Source organism: Neolamprologus multifasciatus, chromosome 7 (assembly GCF_963576455.1).
Source record: "Neolamprologus multifasciatus chromosome 7, fNeoMul1.2, whole genome shotgun sequence".
NCBI lineage: Eukaryota > Metazoa > Chordata > Actinopteri > Cichliformes > Cichlidae > Neolamprologus > Neolamprologus multifasciatus.
In genome coordinates, this window is record NC_140445.1 from 10,468,172 (window position 1) to 10,489,297 (window position 21,126).

Below are 21,126 nucleotides of genomic sequence, written 5' to 3' on the forward strand. Positions count from 1 at the left end.
GGGAGAGGACAAGTGCACTGCATCAAAGGGAGTATGGATGGGCCCATGTTCCGTCACATGTTGGGTGACAACCTTCTTCTCTTAGCCAGGGTATTAAAAATGTGTCATGGGTGGGTATTCCAGCATGACAATGATCCAAAACACATGGGCAAGCCAACATGAATTGGCTCAAGAAGAAGCATATTAAGGTCTTGGAGTGGCCTAGTCAGTCTCCAGACCTTAATCCCATAGAAAATCTGTGGAGAGAGCTGAAGGTTTGAGTTGCCAAACATCAGCCATGAAACATCAATGACTTGGAGAGGATCTGCAAAGAGGAGTGAGACAAAATGTGTGCAAAACTTGACCGACTACAAGATATGTCTGACATCTGTGATTGCCATCAAAGGTTTTGCCACCAAGTACTAAAGCATTAAAGCAGAAATTTGCAAAGGGATCAAATACTTATTTCCTTCATGAAAATGCTAATTAATTTATAACTTTTTTGAAATGCATTTTTCTGGATTTTTTTTTAATATATATTGTTTTGTCTCTCACTGTTCAAATAAACCTACCATTCTAAGGTATGGCTATTTAAGGTTCTAATCATTTTTTTCCTGACTGTATGTAGAAAGTGTCTGCAGTCCAAAAAAAGTAGTGGAGCAGCATGTAGCTAAGGAGATCATTATCGCCCTCGGGGATTAGTAGGCTCTAAAATCAGAGCACTGTAAATATTGAGTGATTATGTGGAAATAAATAACAGAACTCCATATGACTATAAAAAACACAAAAAATTGTGTTTCGGTGGTGTTTCATTCATTCATTTCATTTCATTTGGAGAGTTTTTATCTTTCAGTGGAGTTTTTGGTGTCTCATCGAAACAACAACTGTGACAGTATTTGTATGTCAGAAAATCAAGCCTACTTTGATGAGGCTCTATAGTCAGTTTTCTGATTATTGCGAGAGCCAATCAGCCTGCAAAGACTCATCCATAAAGTTGGATTAGGAACTAAGATATTTGTTCCCTATAATCCCAAGTGAAGCAACCATATGTTTCTGGTGTTAAAAATGTTGGAATTTAACAGCCAGCAGATATATCAGAAAAGATGCTACCCGTTTGCAATTTGAGATTAAAAGTTTGCTTCAAAATAACGTTTATGTAAAGAACCAGGACGAATTTCATCTTAGCCTTTTGATCAGTGGTGCAGGAAAATATAGTAACAGTGTTTATAATTCATGCTGATTTTATTTTATTCATAAGGGGTGCTGAGAAAACATGAAGCCAAAAGATGAAGATAAAAAAAATTGAGGAAATGCTTTGAGAAACCTGAAAGTAAACAGCAAAGGCTACAAAGACAAACTGACTGCGCAAAAGTTATTACTAGTCTATACAAGTCTGACAGATGACTCTACTGCATTGTCCTCTCTATCATGACTCAAAGCAGCTACTCAACTAGAGGTGACCTAGGAAAGGGTCAATCAAGGTGAAACTATGGAAAAGCACTAAGAGCCTGATCACCACTACACTTACTTTATGCACATAATGTTTTAGTCCATACTTCTTAACCATCATCTGCAGCAGGAAACATAGAGACCCATCTTTACTGAAGGACAACAAAACTAAAATCTACTTCAAATTAGATTTTTTCCTATACTTGTGCAAACCTGGAAAGTAACTAAATGTTTTGGGTTTATTAATAATAACATAATTATTAGTAAGCTACTGTATGCCAATTTTTCAATTCAATTTTATTTATACAATGCAAAATCACAATAACAGTCGCCTAAAGGTGCTTATATTGTAAGGTAGACCCTACAATAACATACAGAGAAAAACCCAACACTCATATGACCTCCTATTAGCAAGCACTTTGGCAACAGTGGGAAGGAAGAACTCCCTTTTAACAGGAAGAAACCTCCGGCAGAACCAGGCTCAGGGAGGGGTGGCCATCTGCTGCGACCGGTTGGGGTGAGAGAAGAAAGCGTTACTCTGAGACAGCATATTTCTAATTTTAGAGATTGTGCAAATGGAAGAAAGCAGTTCTACATATTTGTTTAATATGTGCATTGAAGGACATATTCTGGTCAATAATAACTTCAAGGTTCCTCACAGCGTTACTGGAGGTCACGGTGATGCCAACCAGAGTAAGAATCTGGTTAGATACCATATTTCTAAGATTTTCAGAGCCGAGTACAATAACCTCAGTTTTATCTGAATATAAGCAGGAAATTAGACCTCTAATTTTCTGCTTCAATCCTGCTTCCAGGTCTTTATGTCTTTAAGACATTCCTGCAGTTTCAAATTGGTGTGCGTTATCTGGCTTCATAGATAGATAAAGTTGGGTGTTTGCATAGCAATGAAAATGTATGCTATGCCTTCTGATTATACTGCCTAAGGGAAGCATGTAAAATGTAAACAGAACTGGTCCTAGCATGGAACCCTGTGGAACTCCATAACCTTAGTGTGTGAAGTGGACTCACCAAGGAGATGAACAAATTGGAGTCTATTAGACAGATATGATACAAACCACTGCAGCACAGTACCTGTAATACCTACAGCATGCGCCATTCGCTAATAAAATACTATGGCCAACTGTATAGAACACTGAGGTCAAGCAGTACAAGCACAGAGATGAGTCCACTGTAAGAGGCCATAAGAAGATCATTTATAACCTTCATTAAAGCAGTTTCTGTGCTGTGATGAGCTCTGAAACTGACTGATACTCTTCAAATAAGCCATTCCTCTGCAGATGATCTGATAACTGTTTTACAACTACTCTTTCAAGACTTTTTGAAATGAAAGGAAGGTTGGAGATGAAGGCTGGCCTATAATTAGCTAAGACTGCTGGGTCTAGAGATGGCTTTTAAAGTAAAGGTTTAACAACTGTCAGCTTAAAGGCCTGTGGTACATAGCCGATTATTAGAGATAAGTTGATGATATTTAAGATTGAAGCATTAATTAATGGCAGGACTTCTTTGAGCAGTTTTGTAGGAATGGGGTCTAAAAGACACGTTGATGGTTTGGAGGAAGTAATTATTGAAGTTAAATGAGAAAGTCCAATTGGAGAAAAAGACTAAATAAATATCAGTGGTACTTAAAGTAGCTCTAGATAATGTTACATCTGTGAGGTGATTATGAGTGATTTTTTCTCAAATGGTTAAAAATGTATTTGTGTTGTGAACTTCATGAATTTTGTGAAGAAGTTCATGTAGTCATTACTAGTTAACGTTAAAGGGATGGTTGGCTCAACAGAGTTCTGACTTTTTGTCAGCCTGGCTACAGTGCTGAAGAGAAACCTGGGGTTGTTCTTATTTTCTTCAATCAGTGATGAATAGTAAGATGTTCTAGCTACAGGAGGTGATCTTTTAGAAAGCAGCAAACTATTACTCCAGGCTAAATGATAATCTTCTAAATTTGTGATATGCCATTTCCTCTCCAGCTTACGAGTTATCTGCTTTAACGTGTGTGTTTGAGAGTTATGCCAGGGAGTCAAATACTTCTGATTTGAGGCTCTCTTTTTCACTGGAGCTACAGTATCCAATTGCTTATTTGTACTATGCTTTCATTTCAGAATGCAATGAGACACTAAAATACATAATTTTCAATAAAAAACTGGAAAAACTGGGATGTTCTAAAACTGCTGACCGGTAGTGTAAGTATTATTAGGAAATGATCAGACAATACAGGGTTTTCAGGAAACACTGTTAAATGGTCAGCTTTTATGCCACATGTCAAAACAAAATCTAGAATGTGAGTAAAGTGGTGGGTGGGTTCTTTTCCATTTTGAGAAAAGCCAATTGAGTCTAATAACAGATAAAATGCTGTATTGAGGCTGTCATTTTTAGCATCTACATGCATGTTAAAATCCCCCACAACAATGACTTTATCTGACCTAAACACTAAATCAAATAAAAAGCCTGAGAAATCAGACAGAAACTCAGTTTAAGTGTGTGCTGGAACAGGAAGTGATACTCTACTGCAGAGAGAGCAAACACTAATGATAGAGAAGACATTGTACATCTATCGGACAGTTCTAATATTTATGTTACAAATGAATACAATGGATTGAGAGTCCATAAATCACTAAATCTATATCCAAGCTTCAAAAAGTCATCTCCATCATATGTTTTTTTTACAGTGGGAGGAAGTGATGACTTAAAAGAGACAATAGATCTTTAGGTGCCATCCACACTTCAGCCTCCCTTGAAATTGTATTGGATGCAGGTACCATCAAGTAAAATCTGGTGTCTATCAAAAACATAACAGACAGTTACTGTTGGTGGGATAAGTAGTTGGATGCATAGTTGGAAATTCCATGCATAGGAAGCAGCATATGCTACGCTCTGAAAGTTGGTCTTTTCTTTGACTTATGCATAAGAAGTTTTCCTCTGTGCAAAATGCAGCAACAGCCGAAGAGCATCTGCACATGCCACAGAATGGTATGTTTACTAAAAAATTACTAAAACTAACTTTAAAAAATAAACTAAGAATGCAAAATTAACAATACAAGTAAAATAAAAATCAGGGTTGCAGGCAGGTGATACAATTTGATATCATAATGGGAAAACTGAATAACTGAAAAACAAGAAATACAAGGATGTTACTTTAGGCCATTCATAAGCCAAAGATATTAGAAGAATATTAGTTAGATTGATCTTTATATAACATCATGATGCAGCTTTATATAAAGAGAAAATTGCTCTACCTCAACAAATCAGCTTATCCACCAGTGCAAGAAAGAAAGAGAAACAGTGGAATGTTTTTCTACATAAAACACTTTTCATTTAATACTTTTTCACACTAACAGACTTCCTCTAACAGAACATTTTCTGTGTGTGTGTGTGTGTGTGTGTGTTTAAGCTCTTTACCGTGTCAACCAAATTTCACAGCTGAAATGTAAAAATGATTCCCTTTCAACCTGCCCCTAAGTTCTGACTGCAATAACTCATGTCAGTGTATCAGTTGTGGTGTTTTTGACATTTATTTAACTAAAGCAGGTCAAATTAAAATAAGATTAAAAAAAAAAGATCAAGTGAGAGAAATATCGGCTGACATAATCTGCGTACATACTGTTGAGTCTCGGCGTTCCTCAATGGGACTGTCTTTTGGTGTCAGGTTGACGGCCAGCTCCAGAGTACCGAGGTCCTGATCAGGATACTGAGGGTCCTTCAGCACTAAAGTCACAGGTATCGTCCTGGAACAAACAGTCATGAATATGTGCAGGTGTGTTTTCTGCTCTGCTTTCTGGCATGCTTTTTTTTAATAAGGCCAGTGTCACTACACGATGATTAGGTTCAGTAATTCACCTAATTACGTTCAGTAATTACGTTCAGTAATTAGGTGCAACCTAATTCATTCGGTATTAAAGGTACCTGTCTATGTAACTACAAATCATACCTATCAAATAGACTCCAAATTGTTCATGTAAATGGAGAGTCCTCTTCACACACACTAAGGTTAATTATGGAGTTCCACAGGGTTCCATGCTAGGACTAATTCTATTTACATTATACATGCTTCACTTGGGCAGCATCATCAGAAGGCATAGCATACTTTTTCACTGCTATGCAGATGACACCCAACCTTACCTTTCCATTAAGGCCAGATAACACACACCGGTTAGTTAAACAGTTTGAATGGCGTAAAGACATAAAGACCTGGATGACCTCTAATTTCCTGTTTATAAATTCAGGGGGGGAAAAGACACATAAATGTTTTAGATCGTCAAACAAATTTAAATATTAGACAAAGATAACACAAGCAAACACAAAATGCAGTTTGTAAATCAAGGTGTTTATTATTAAGCGGAAAAAAAAACAACAACAATCCTACATGCCCCTTTGTGAAAAAGTCATTGCCCCTTCCTATTATAACATAAATTAACTGTGATGTATCACATCTTTTGGGAAGTTCAGCTCGAATAGGACCTGCCTGACAAAGCCTAAAAAAAATCCCCAAGACCTTTGCACAAATACTCTGTGGACTGACGAGGTAAAAGTTGAACTTTTTGGAAGGTGTGTGTCCCATTACGTCTATCGTAAAAAGTAACAGCATTTCAGAAAAGGAACATCGTACCAACAGTAAAATATGGTGGTGGTAGTGTGATGGCCTGGGGCCGCTTTCCTGCCTCAGAACCTGGAAGACTTGCATGGTACATGGTAAATGGAACCACGAAGTCTGCTGTCTACCAAAACATCCTGAAGAAGAATATCCATATGGGCTCAAATTGTTGTCATAAATGTTTTGCACTTGTAAATCAGACTGCGTAGTTGTGAATTGAGTTTTGTAACCTTGTAAACCAAAATAACCAAAGTAAGTAGTTTTTTGCTTTGTATCTGTAACCAGACCTTGAAAAAATGTGTAACTTCTGTAAATATTTTTTACAAACACACAAAAAAAATTTCATTTATGAATGCACAAACATAAAAATTTTCAGATATTTTGGTTTACAAGGTTATATAACTCAGTTCACAACTACGCAGTCTGATTTACAAGTACAAAATATTTATGACCACAGTTTGAACCCATATATCCGGCCATCTGTTTGTGACCTCAAGCTGAAGCACACTTGGGTTCTGCAGAAGGACAATGATCGAAAACACACCAGCAAGTCCACGTCTGAATCGCTTAAGAAAAACAAAATGAAGACTTTTGGGTGGCCTAATCAAAGTACTGACCTGAATCCAGTTGAGATACTGTGGCATGACCTTAAAAAGGCGGTTCATGCTTGAAAACCCTGTGGCTGAATCACAACAACTCTGCACAACCAGTTATTAGGTTTAGGGGTTAATCACTTTTTCATTCTGGGCCATGTACGTTTGTACTTTTTTCCACCTTAATATTAAGCACCTCCATTTAGAAACTGCATTTTTTGTTTACTTCTGCTATCTTTGTCTAATATTTCTTTAATGATCTGAAACATTTAAGTGTGGAAAACATACAAAAAAAGGAAATCAGGAAGGGAGAAAACATTTTTTCACACCAATAAAAACATACATACAACAACATTTTATCTGTGTTTATTCTGTGTCTTTTTTTATTTCATGAAACATGCAAAGAATCTCTATATTAAAATATTTCTTTATTATTTTGTTCTTGTTTTTCAGAACATAATGTTGGCACTAATATCTGACATACCTCTGCTGCTCTAGAGACTCCAGGTAAAGAAAAGCAGAACCCATGAAGTCATCCTGAAGGCCGAAGTCATAGTCAAACACCTGCAGAAGAGAAACTCCACTGACCAATGTTCATTAAGAATTTATATGGAAAAACTGTGTGTGTGTGTGTGTGTGTGTGTGTGTGTGTGTGTGTGTGTGTGTGTGTGTGTGTGTGTGTGTTAGTTCTAAGTCTTTACCTTGACATACAGAGGTTCATTCAGACTGTCAATGATTAAGGTCGTCTTCTCATCCCACACTGGGTTGAGGTTTTTATGGATGATTTTGCTCCTAAAAACCTCTTTGCCAGCAAGCTTGATCTTGACATATGAATCACTTGTTCCTACATCGACGAATAAAAATAGACAAATAAAGCTTTCACACATGCATAAAAGCAAGAGCTGAAAAATGCAATTAACTACAGATGTCACTGCACCTCCTCTGTCTCGGACAGCCAGGTTGTGTCCTCTTTTCAGCTCGATCTCCAGCTTGTACATCCCCGACCGAGCTTGGTCAGAAGAAAACCCCGAAGGACATGAAGCACCCATTCCCTGTTAGCACAAATGAATGCATTAAATACATGCAATAAACTGCTTCTCTACAAAAGCCCTCACAGCCACATCCTGACTTTAAACTCACCAACATTTTTTATGAGAAGTCTCTACCAGCCTGTCACTGACGTGTAGTTTTCACTAACTCATGGTAGCTATCTACATCTAAGCTTTCACACTTCCTATGGCCAAAGTGTCTAATTCAGCTTGGTATCTTGTCCCAGGGGTGATTACTAACAGGAAATTACATGAAAGAAGCTTCCTCCTATCTGATCACAGTGCTGAGGTGCAAATTGTTTTCCATTCCCTAAAACTTTCATTGCTGTTGCAATATGATCACCTCTGTGGCAATGCAGAAACAGAATATAAGTAACAGCATGGGCATGAGTGGCCTAACGCTGCTTTAATACCTGTTATACAGTTTCTGCAAGACAGGACCGTTTGACTTCATTGAACATTTCTACACATATTGAAAGTGGAACTGTCACAGGCACCTGCACTCTGCCACGCCAACATTAACTATACATGGATATATACAAAGACCACAGATGGAGCTCAGTCCATGGGTCAGTGGGACATGTTCTGGAGCCTGTGATCAGGGAGATTAATATAAGAACGACACAACTAGAGACAATAAATGACTATAAAAACTTACATACAAAGAGACACTAAATGACAGATATATAAACCTCGTTTGTGGTCCCTGGATTGGCTGTGTGTCGTGACATGCTGCAGTTTTGTTATGGTATCCCTATGCATCACTAAAACAAAACCCTGCCTTAATGCTGGTAAAGCTGTTGAAAAGATCAAAACAGGAAGTAAAAGATTAAAGACTTTCTCAGCATCAGAAAGCCTCATCTTTCCAGCTAGAAGCTCCTGCACTGATAAATGATTAAAATGATGCTAAAGACTGACCCAGTCTCATGTTTGTGTCTTCCACCAGTTTGCATCTGCCTGCAACGATTCGTTTATTGAGTTCAGTCACTAATCCACAACTGAAAGGCACAAAACAACTACAGAGACACACAATACAACCATGGGTTCACCACTGTCAGTAAAACGCATTATATAATGTAATGTAATGCACGGTGCAGTGAGTCATTTAATTCTTAGGTTTTCTTAAAACACCATACAGATGGTATAACTCATCTTATTTTTAATTGCTGGAATTATTTCCATGCAATATTAAAGCTAAGACACTTCATTGAAAACATGTATGTAAGCAACACTGACAATGAAACATCAATCTGCATCCATCACTGCAAATGTAACACAACTACTCTGCTGTGAGAGCGGCATCCTGTCAACACAAGCACTTCCACTCAGAGAGATGCTCTGATCAATATTTCTACAATATGATATTATATATGAGCTCCTTACAGTGGACTCACTGGAAAACAAACTGAGCATGTGTACTGTACTGTACACATATTCACAGGCTACTTACAATAAATTTTTGTATTGCACTGTATTGAATAATGTAGTGACAGCTGAAACTAATTTTGATTTTTGAGTAACTTCTTGATTTGTCTTGATTAATGGTGCAGTTTGACAACACTTTGAAAAACACTGTAAAATACCAAAATGTCCACATTTCTGATATAAAATGGGAAAAAAAACTGCACACTGCAGAAAGAAAATTGGCAACAGACAAGTTCATGATCTAAGTTTTCTAATTATCTGTTTTATTTAATTGAGTAAACAGGTGCTACATTTCTTTCTTTTTTTTTAATATCCTGTCCTGTCTGGCAGCTTTTGTAATCAGAATTGCGATCTGAATGTATTGTGGTACCAAACAAATTTTGCTTTTGCAAGAACAGCTATATAGAATCTCTATAGCCTCCTCTTTCTTTCATGTGAATCTTTATCGTTTATTTATTCATTTCTATTTGTGTTACTTCAGTTATCACATTTATAGGCAAGAGAGCAAAAAGAGGAGGAGGTGGTGCGGTAGAGGAGAGATACGGGGAGATAGAAACAAATAGAAATGCACAATGTATCGCCAACTACCTGTTAGAGACAAAAACACCCCTCTAATACGAATTGAAAACAGGGTCCCAGGGCCCCAGACCACCAGGCAGAGCCCTCCCCCCCCGATAAGGGGGAGGTCCAGGCCACAGAGGGCCACCATGGGAGCGGCCCAGCGGTCACACGAGAACATCAAGCCAACACCTTATTGTTCTACACTTTGGGACCAGAAAGAAGAGGAAGAAACTGAAACTCACTATGCAAAGAGAGTGAGTCATCAAAAAAAACTGAACCAGCAGAGCGCTGCAACTCAGCGCTGTACAGGGATGCTAGGTTGAGCTGTGGTTCACCAATCAGCTCGTTTGACCACTTAATTTGATTGAGTGAGTTTCTGTTCTTTAAAGATAAATCTCTAACACAGAGCAAAGGCATAAAATAAATTCAGTAAAAGTACAATAAAATCAAACCATCATAGTTTTTTTTTATTAGTTTGGCTAATCGAAGTCTTGTCAAACATAATTATGAAGTAGCACACAGCTTCAGAGTCTCAAAGCTGTAAGATACAGCTTTAAATTTTACAGCAAACTGTGAATAGAAAGAATTTTGTCAAATAAGTCAGAGATTAGGATTTTGTGGTTAGAGTTTGGTTTTTTAATGGTGGAAGGTTTCACATATTGTGTTTTAGCAAGGGTGAAATAAGGTGACTGAGTTAAGACCTTAAGTCAAGACTATGTAAATATACATTTACAAAAAAAACTGTGGTAAAAGTGTGATTTTATATTGATGCAGTGATGTAACAACATAAATTATAAACCACCTTTAAAGCTTTAAAGCATCAAGTCTTACAGCTTTCCTGCTCAGCTATAAATCCGGTAGACACATTATGAAACACAGGCTTGCTTTCTGAGGGTGAAACTTCTGAAGTGTGCCAAGTTCTGCTCTGGCAAGCTGTGGAAATCCCACTGGCGGAAACAGAAAACATGATAATAAAGTGAGAGAGACTATCCTGTGTAACATGAGGAGGCTGAGTGTGTCAAGCTGTCTGTGTGGAGGCTGGATTGTTGGAGGAGGGCTGTTAAAGTCTTATGTAGCCTAGTCTCCACCCATAGCTGCATGTAACAAGTAGGGTAAGACCAGTTCAGAGCTCATGATGGTAAATGAAGAGATAAAATCCAACCAGCAGGCAACTTGTCTGAGAGGAGAGTATAAAGTACTGTAAAATTACTGTGCATGAGTCTTGAGCCACTCCTCATATCTTTATGTGAGCTTTCTGAACGTCTTTCAAAGTCTTTCTTTAGACACTGGCTGCTCTTTCACTCGCTTTCAGTCCACTTTCGCAGGACATCGCTTTTTCTTGTTGTTTGTCAAACCACTTAACTCTGACCTTCTAACTATTCCCAGATCAGTGTGAGTTCATTTTGTCAGAGAATCGACCGAAAGGCAGCGAACATCCAAAGAAGAAAACAAAGTCTATGTTACCTTATAAACTGTATGTGTTTTTCTATGTATATATTTTGAATAGCGAATGAAATGCAGACCTCCTTTTGCGCATTTGTCAGTGGTTGCGTTCATGATAAGGTTACATTGCATACTAAGCCTTTCTTGTCTGGATTTGGATCCATGTTTCATGTCCTGTTTACATTAGGAATGAGTGCCTCTTTTTTAACTCATTATGAGAGTCCACTATTTGTGTGGGTTAACACAAGCATGTGCAGGACATATACAAAGGACAGTCTTGTGTAAAATGTAATCTACAGAGGTAGCTCTGGGTTATTATCACCTGGCTTTCTCTAAAATTACCTCACAATGCTGGAAGTGATTGACTGTGTGCCCCAAAATGAGTCACTGAGCACATAAACTCAGCGGGAAAGTGTTTGGAGAGGTTAAATCCAAGGGCCGTTTTCCCACTGACTTCTGTAGGACCAGATGTCTGTTTACAGCCTAGAAGAATATACAGGAAGACAGTATGTCTTCCAGAATGCAGCTTTAATGCACTTCCACGTTGGCTTTGGGTTCAGACCCAGAAACTGAAATGTCCATTTTTTATTCTTTCTGTGATCCAGATCAAAGTACTGGATCACTGGTAATGTAGTCCTTTGCACATTATTATCATTTTTTAAAACATTGGGCATCAGAAGAGCTAATGACCTTTACACACCAAACACTTGAAACTCATGCAAATATTTTGTGTAATAAAAATTATTCTCAGTTATTGTAGTTATTATAAAATGTAGCCATTTACACTGCCCATGAACTCTTGCAGAATTAATTTGCAGCATTTATTTTTTTGGAGTCAGGCTTGATTTTTCAGATGGGAATAAACAGATCTGACCAATCATACCACTGCATTTGGCAACAAGCACACTCATAGCTCAAAGCCCACACCAGTACTGAATATGCAATGATATGGAAATCTTTTCGCAAGCCTCAACAGTTTCCCCTGTTTCAACTATTATGCTAAGCTAAGTGGATTCTAGCCTCAGCTACTTACTAAACACCCAGACAAACAAACAATAATTAAGTGTGTTCCCTAAGTCTGTTCCTCTGAGTTGTGAGAATTCATGCCAGTTTTACACTTGGTGGCATTGGTGATTGTACTTTTGCTTTTAAAGCGTGACTGACATCTCCTGTGTGAAGCTGTTTGTTATCTCTCATCTTGTGAACAGGCAGTCAACAGGAACCATCTATTGCGGTGTTACTTTGGCTGTCATTGCAACAGCTCACAGGTTTTACTGCTTCATTGTGACCCAGCATTAAAACGTCTTTGCACAACATGCAGCCTATCACTTTGGCCGGTATGAAAGACAAAACAGATGACTATGGAGGCCAAAAAGTGCACAAACCCAGTCCGAGGCTAAATCAGGATGTTTACATTACAGGAGTAACACGTTCTGCCAGAATTAACAAGCAGCTTAAGAAAGGCTTAAATGTCCTGTGGTACTAAATCAGGAAGCAAAGCGCCAAGCTGGGAACACCCGCCAGCTACACTGATACATGCCTATTTTAGGACTGGGCGTCCATGTTTAAACACTCACCTCTACATCACATCTATAGACAGATATCATATTTTAGTAATACAGTATTTTATCTAAAGTAGTTGGTGTCACTGATACTACTGATACTATGTGTTAGTGTAAAGTAAGCACATCATGACAATTGCTATTATATTACTATATCACTACTGTTATACACTTATAAGCTCACTAATTAATTTTAATTTTAATTTTATAATCAAGTATGAAGGTCTGTAGTAATGCATTTCTGATGACATGAGTTCACTCCCTTTAGCTGAAAGTAGTAGAATGGCTACTTCTTGGTTTTAGGAGATTTCACCCCAAATTTAAACTAACTACCTTAGGAGGAACCTCGTGTAATACTTCATAGATAACAATAACAGCACTGCTTGTCTTTGTTCTTAATAACACTTTGGTTCTGACCACATCCGTCATCATTTTCACTCTGAATCTGAAAGTCTTTCAGTTACTGATTGTCAAGCAGACAAGAGTTTGATCTGTAATGTGTAAAAAAGAAGGTTTGTTCGACAAAACTCTGGATTGTTATCAGTAAAGTAACAACTGCCATATGGAACCCAACCACTATAGGCAATATTTTGACATTAATACAAATATCTGATCATTTAAAAATCCGATTTTTTTTCTTTCAGACACAAAAAACATAAACAAAGTTCCCTACCATTTGATGTGTGCAGTTATGTCCCTGTTTACGCTCTGTTTACCCAACTGTGCTCAGCTGGTTGTTGTGTTTGTAGCATTACAAACATATTGGCAACAGGGAAAGTGCAGAGTGCCCTTTGGTGGACAAACTATGCAACATCAAAGAAACACTCTTTAACATTGTTCCTTTACTTTTTCATTTTCATTTATCAACTGTTATGAATGTTAATACAGTCTGTCGGGCAAACAGCTATCATCAGCAATATCGTCCTACTAATAAACCTGTGAGGCTGAACTACATGCGTCGTCAATGCACCCATTCACCATCTTGCACTTATGTGAAGAAAATGGGAAAATACAGCAACATTTTCCAATTTCTCCCTGAGGGTCCCAGGTCATTTTAACCCTTTAAAACTCAACCCATCAAAAAATAGCCAGAAAATTCGATTTTCTGGGGGGGAGCTAAGATGTTTATTAACCCTTAAAACAAAATCCACATTTTTTTTTTTTGCTATATCATGTTGTGTATGATCGGCAAAGACATGTCCGATCATAGTGTCCAAAGACATGCAGTTTGTGGGGATAGGTTAATTGATTCGTCTAAATTGCCCATAGGAGTGAATGTGAGCGCGAATGGTTGTCTGTCTCTGTTTGTTAGCCCTGCGACAGACCTCTCGCCCTATGACAGCTGGGATAGGCTCCAGCACCCCCGGCGACCCTGAAAAGGATAAGCGGAAGTGAATGGATGGATGGATGGATTGGTTTTTGGCAACTTTTTGTTAGCAACAATGTTAATTTTAGATTTTAAAAAAGTTTTGTCCATAACATTTTGAAATGATGACAAGTATTGATCATGTTGAGGAAATAGAGGTCTCTGAAACTCATGTATCAAATATGAAACAAAGGGCGTTATAGGGTTAAAGCCAATAAGTTCTGGGTCTACTCTGCAGATTATATAAATAATTGAACAACTTATTACTGTTTAACTGTTTAATAACTGTAATGTGATTAAAGAATTTTTTTACTAATAATAACGTTTCACATCATAGAGTTACAGAAAAATATAATGGAATTACAGTATAACAGTTCTTTGTAATGCCCTGGCACTGCTAATAATCTAATCTTTGTGTGTACTGTAAGTATATAGGACACCTTTTAAATGGTGCTTACAGGTACCTTCGCATGAAGCTGAAAATGAATCCAATAAAACAACAGAAAACTCAAGGTAGGAAATATCTTCAGCACTATATCTCCTTCATGTCCACAGCAGAGCCCTCTATAACATGTTAGCTTAACCTAATGTCCCCAATAACATAAATATCCCTGCTTATACAGACTCTGTGATCAATACAGTAACTAAAAGGCTGAGAACAAATCCGATTCAACAAAGAGAACATAGATGAGCTAAAGGAGTTCACTTTACACTTTTTTTTCACGGCACCTACAAAGTAGCTGGACTGAGGAAACGTGTGAAAATGTGTGAGTTGTACTCTTTCATATTCAGTTCAGTTATAGCCGCGTTCAATATGTGAGCTCTAACATCATCCCGTGGTTGTCAACGCTGTGTGGTTAAAGTGACCAAGTAAATGGTTGCACCTGTGAGTGTGTGCACAGAAATGCACGCTTCTCAAACGCAGTTTCTCACGTACGCTCAGTAACCCCTAACACACACAGCAGATTTGTGAATTATGAGGCTGCTTCCTGGGTAGCAGAACCACTATTTGCAGCAGTATAAATGCTGCAATAACCTGAATGCCCAGGAACACAGTCAAGCAAATCTAAACGCAAAAAAAAGATTTTTTTTTTCTTGTTGTTGTTATGTGCAGCTAATCTCAAGTTTAAGAATGCTAGCCAGAATTGTTACTATTATTACTGTCTCCTGTTTTTGAGAAATTACATATCTAGTGGAGCGTAAACCAGTTACCCACAAGATTAAAACCATCATCAAGCATCTCTCACACCAGGGCATAGACGCAGGACTTCTGGGATTGTCCTGTGTTGCCTCAGTGTTTATCCTTGGCCCTGACTGGGATCTGGGGAGTATGAGACCAGGACAAATGTTTGGTTGTATTTCTAGTCCCTTCATGTCTGCTTTAAGCAACTGCAGCTGTCAGGGAGCTCTCTTTAGGTGAGTGGTCTGTAACACTGGTCAGGTGGCTGGTATCGTTCCTATCGAGCTTCTCCAACAATTACTTAATACTAACTGCCTGGGTTCCTGTCTGAGTCACAGCTCATCTCATCATATTATTCAGAACCAGTTTCTTTCTCCTTATTTGTTTCATTTTCCAAAGTCAACTGCCCCAAATAGTCAATAATTGACATAAGAATGCTAGTCAGAATTATTACTAATATTAATATTCCCACAAAAACACAGAAAAAAACACAATCACAGAGCTGAAAGAAAGGTGGATAAAAACAAGTGATGGTATTAATGCTGGAATCCACAATGGCGCACATACTGAAGCACATATTAACACAGCTCACCGACAGCAGCCGTCCATATGAGGAGATAAGGGGAAAAGAGTCATCCCTAGAGGCACAGCGGAGTAACCCCAGGATCGCTAGACGGGATTCTGCCACTGAGGCCTCACAAAGAAAGCGATCCAGGGTCGAGCAGGGCACAGGAAGATTATACAGGCAAGGAGGTAAAAGGTGGAGTGAGGGGAGGGCAACTCTGACAGAGAAGCTCCAAAGGCCGGGACTCTGAGGATACTTCTGAAGCAATTCTACCCTGGCAGATGCACAAACTTCAAAAACCAAAAATGTTTCTCCCATGAGAAGTGTGGCAGCTGAAAAGGAGCAGGTGCAGTAGAGGAGGTGAGGAGGCTGAATGAAAGAAGCAGCAGTGCATGAGTGGGAGGGAGCAAGGTGAAGAATCATCCTGGTTGGCTTGCCTGTAATCCTTCCCTGGTGGATAAGCCTGACTGATGGCTGTACTAAGAGGTACACTAAGGGAAAACACCACAAGAGGTGTCTTAAGGTCACAGACCAAATTAAGGCCACAAAGCACAGCTCTAAACTAATATACGTAAGACTAAAAAGTCTCACAGCCAAGCACTCAAACATTATTCAGAGATAAAACTACACAAATAGGCTGGTAATAATATTGAATGTCAATTCCAATAGTGCTGGATTTAAAAAGACAAGGCCAAAAATGAAGCCTTAAAACTTTAGTGAAAGCACCAGCATTTACCCTGAAATCATGGTGGAGACATGCTTATGTAAAAACATGCATGCTGAATACTTTGAACTGAATACTGACAAAATACCAGTCTGTAGCCTGCAAACACACAGCTGCAACAGGTTAAATATATCCTACATTTATGAACTCTGCTAACAGATGCTGTTATGTCTTATTTAATTCGATTCAATTTTATTTATACAGCGTGAAATCACAACAACAGTCGCCTTAAGACACTTTATATTGTAAGATAACCCTACAATAAAACATACAGAAAGAAACCCAACAATCATATGACCCCCTATGAGCAAGCACTTTGGCAACAGTAGGAAGGAAAAACTCCCTTTTAACAGGAAGAAACCTCCGACAGAACCAGGCTCTCGGAGGGGCGGGGCCATCTGCCACAACCAGCTGGAGTGAGAGAAGGAAGACAGGAAAAAAACATGCTGTGGAAGAGAGCCAGAGATTAATAACAAGTATGATTCAATGCTAATCATACTTGTTATTAATGAAACGTTTTCAACTAGAAACAATTCCTCAGTGAGAGAGATATCCTGCAGTTTTCACCCTTTAATCAAATCGACCAACCTTAATCTAAAGTGACATTATGATCTTTTTTTAGCGTGAGCCAGGACAGATATAAATGATACATATATCGTAGCACAGTAGCAACTGAACAAATACCCTGAAGTCCCTCTGCTAACAGTGTGACAAGAATGAGTATCACATTAGCTGATAGAGAGCCAGTCCGGTTTCACTCTTGTCCTCTCATGCTTCAGTTGACTTGCACACACAGGAGAGTCAACATAAGCTAGTCTTGTTGAGAAAAGCTGGTAAATTTACTGAGGGGATTGGTTTCCCTTAGTCAGCTGCTCTTTGTACCTTACAACATAAAGCACCTTAATGCAAGTGTTGTTGCTCAAACAGCTCAAACTCAGTAAGTGGCACTTCTGTTGCCCACAGGATCACACTATTCACTTGTATCCACAAAAGGAATCCACAATGCTCCCAAAAACAAAACTCTGTATGAACGGAGCAGGACAGACACCCAGCAACAACCCTCGCACATGGACCTCATCTCGCCTTTATAATGTCTGAGGGCTTTTTGTTGAGTGACCGCAGGTGGAGAAAATGAGTGGCAGCAGGGTCCTCGAGAGAGCAGCACCACACACACATACACCCACACAGCTCCACAAAATCTAACCAAGCCCCCTTTTTTTAATTATTGCACTGTAGTAATGGAGATTTGCATAATTCAGATTTTAAAATAAGCAATTATTAATCTTGTACTCTTCTTCTTCTTCCTTGCGGTTTATATCCCGCGTCGCAGGGTCCGCTATCTTGTGTCTTCCTCCACTTCTTCCTATCAAGGGTGTCTTCTGGTGTAACATTCACAGCCTTCATATCATCCTTGATTTGGTCCATCCAGCGCTTTATTAATTATTAATCTTGTACTAATAGTGACTTTCATTTGAAGTAAGAATTTCTGAGTTCCTAGTAAGGAACCCTTCTGTTTTAGCTCCTTGCCCTTTAAGAACACCTTTCTCGTGAGAAAAATTTCAGGGTGATATGTGTGATATGATCCAAATGGTAAACTAAGATTTACAAATGTTAAAAAGATTTGTGTGTGACTTTGGAGGACACACAAATGTGTTAATTGGGGTTCATTGAGTTACTGATTTAGTCCACTTAAACATGTTACTATTGACTAGCTACCAGGCCGCCAGGCGCACCTCTCTCTAGCCAATCCATTCACACTCCCAAGTCATCACATACAACAATAGCAATAATATTATTTGTATAGCACTTTTTAAAAATACATAGTTACAAAGTGCTACACTGTTGAATCACACATTCAAACATAAAAACACAGAGTCAAACACATGCCCTTATATTCATTACAGCAGACATACATTACCAGAACAATTATAGACAGAAATTAGAATGAATGAATGAATTAAAAGTTATTAAATTATTGTGGACTTCTTTCGAGTCAATAAAGGTTTTGCAATGCTTCTGACATGAAAGAAAAAAACTGGGTGAGCTTTGAAATGTGAAATTCAAAATGAACTGTTTTCTCAAAAATAACAGCAGCGTTCTTAGCAGATGTTAGTGTGATAGTGTCAGTTCATTTAAAAGTGTGATGTGACCACAGTGACGTCCCATTTTAAAGCATTTCACTTGCTAAGCCCACGTCCTCGTTTGAGGTTTGATAGCGTTTTAGTAGATAAAGGTGAATGGCTTGGACATAAATTGAGCTGCGGTTTGGGGTATGGCCTCAAAGGGGACTGGGCCCTGTCCTGGTAGAGAAATAAAGAAGTTAAAGAAGTAAAAAGGGGAGGGAGGAAGGGTGGGGCACGTAAACGAGAACAAACAGCTTGTAGAACTGGGGGAACATATATAGATGAGAACTGGAAGGAGGCGTGGCCCCGCTCCTGAATTTCAGATACTTTATCTCCAATTAGCTGACTGATTTGCCATCTTGGTGTTTTGAAATCAGGTATGAGAAGCAAAAAAGTGACAAAAATATGAGAAGCAGGCCAGTCCTGCTTTATTTATATTTTTCACTTTATTAGGGACCAAAATGAAACTCAACATTTAAATTTAAACATTTCCGTGTGTTTATAGAGCTCGTAGAGGAGGGAAGACAGGGGTCTTTTTCCCAGAGAAGCCAAAGTTGTCTGGATCCCAGCAAGGATTTGAGAGAGATCTAAATGAGAGATGTGATATTGCTTTTGTAAATTCAGTCTAAAGTGATGCCACTCACTTATGGCGTGCTGATGGGTGGGTCTTTGTCAAGTGACCTAGAAATCTATTTCTCTCATAGGCCTTCAAAATACAAGAAGCCTAAATTCTTTACATGAAAACAGAGCCCCTTATTGGGAGTATTATCACAGTTTATGGGTTATGGCTATTATTTAATATTATTTTCAAATATTTTAACTTATTTATTACAATGTAAATAATTTTATTTTTTAAATCTGCACAACAAAAATGCACAACAGAAGACGAATAATGCTAACTTCCACAAGGGGAGACTAATATAAGCTAATTCTATTCTATTTAACTGTCTGTGTAGTAACGGGATTGCTTTTGGGGGAAGTAATCAGTAATTAGTTATTGATTACTTTTTTCAAGTACTTGACCAACACTGATTGCTATACTCATCTTTGTTCCTGTCTTTTCCTTCACCCTCAACCAACCAAATCTCCTGAGATCTCTTCTGTTAAAGGGGAGTTCTTGTACCCTGATTGCTTGGTGCTTCTTCGTACTCTGATGGTTAGGGCTCTCTCTGATAAGAATACCACACAATAATTAAACACTTTATACAATGACTACTCTTAACTACTTAAAACACAGTAATGTGATGTAAAATGGAGATCACGGAACAGTTTTTTATTTTGTCATTATCTGTTAACCTATCAGATTTTGACGCATATGCCATTTGACACTTATCGCGTTACAAATCTTGTCATGTACTTGCTTGTTTCCGCTCACACACTCAAAACTTGTGATCGTTAACCTGTCAGTATGAATGAGGGCTAATCTAATAATTACTGAACTGGATCTCTCAGACATATATATTTAAAAACCCAAATCATCGAGGCAGGAGCTCACCAGCTGATCCTCACTGCTCTCCAGATGTGTCTCCTCCGCTGCGGCAGCTGTTGCTGCGTCGCCCCCGCCATCGCCGCCCGGAGGCTCGGCCAGCCTCTCCAGGCACGCAGACCCCAGAGAGGAGCTCTTGTGGTGGGACTGCACCAGCTGAGACAGCGTGGGTTTGTTTGGGCTGGTGGACTTGTGCTTGATCGAAAACTGCAGCTTGTCCCGGCCGACTGCTTTGCCGCAGAGCTGTGCCTCCTTAATGTCCACATCAGCCGGAGAGGAGAAGAGCAGGTCGGGCTGCGAGGAGGAGATCACCCGGTCCAGGACGACATTTTCCTTCCGCTTCATCTTCTTGAACATCCACATGCCTCGCTCCTTCTTGTCTTCTGGCTCTCTGGCGCCCAGCTTGGGGCTGAGCAGCGGCTTGGCTTTGGCTTGAAGCTGTTTCCACATCGTGTTTTGTTGGGATGAACTGCTCTCATTCTCGTCCGCCTCGCTCCGCTCCATTCCCGCCTCTACTCGGAGCTCCGGCAGGCTGTCACATCGGTGGACAGGACCACTGAACTACCCCGTTTGTCCTATTTCGCCGCATCAGACGGCTGCAAACCTGTACCCACATGCACGGAAATACTTCCTCCAGCCAACAGGGCTGTACGTAGCTCATCTGAAGACCTGAAACTAATGACGTAGTGCCCCTTACCCTGCACCATCAAACAGTCTACCAATAAGATCCGTTTACCATTAAACTTTAGATACTTTGTAGTACAGAAAGTTTAATTGCACACCAGTCTTTCATTGACAAAGTATATAACTGTATATGAAAAATAAATGTTTAGACCTCATCAACAAAGAGATGAGCTACAATATTCTGACATGTAACCCTCAAAATATATAACCCCAGCAGAAATATATATTTTTATTTAGTCTCTTTGCTTTTTATACAGTGAAATTACATTATTTACTCTCCTGCACTGAAAAAAACCTTTGTACACAGTCTGGGAGAAACTTTAATTTT

At 38.9% G+C, this 21,126-nt stretch overlaps 1 protein-coding gene across 4 annotated transcripts in view; it reads right to left on the bottom strand.

The window, feature by feature from the left end:
* mctp1b (multiple C2 domains, transmembrane 1b) overlaps positions 1-20,793 on the bottom strand; it is a 38,504-nt gene extending 17,711 nt beyond the window's left edge. Inside the window, exons 1-6 of one of the 4 annotated variants that reach the window (XM_085168140.1) lie at positions 20,124-20,793; positions 7,568-7,682; positions 7,332-7,474; positions 7,115-7,194; positions 5,048-5,171; positions 1,508-1,549 (exon numbers count right to left, since the gene is read on the bottom strand). In XM_085168140.1, the coding sequence (XP_085024266.1) occupies positions 1,508-1,549; positions 5,048-5,171; positions 7,115-7,194; positions 7,332-7,474; positions 7,568-7,682; positions 20,124-20,618 (999 nt within the window). In that variant the 5' untranslated portion in view covers positions 20,619-20,793. The other 3 variants (XM_085168143.1, XM_085168141.1, XM_085168139.1) reach the window with 3 other exon arrangements.
* Positions 20,794-21,126: the final 333 nt, after the last annotated feature.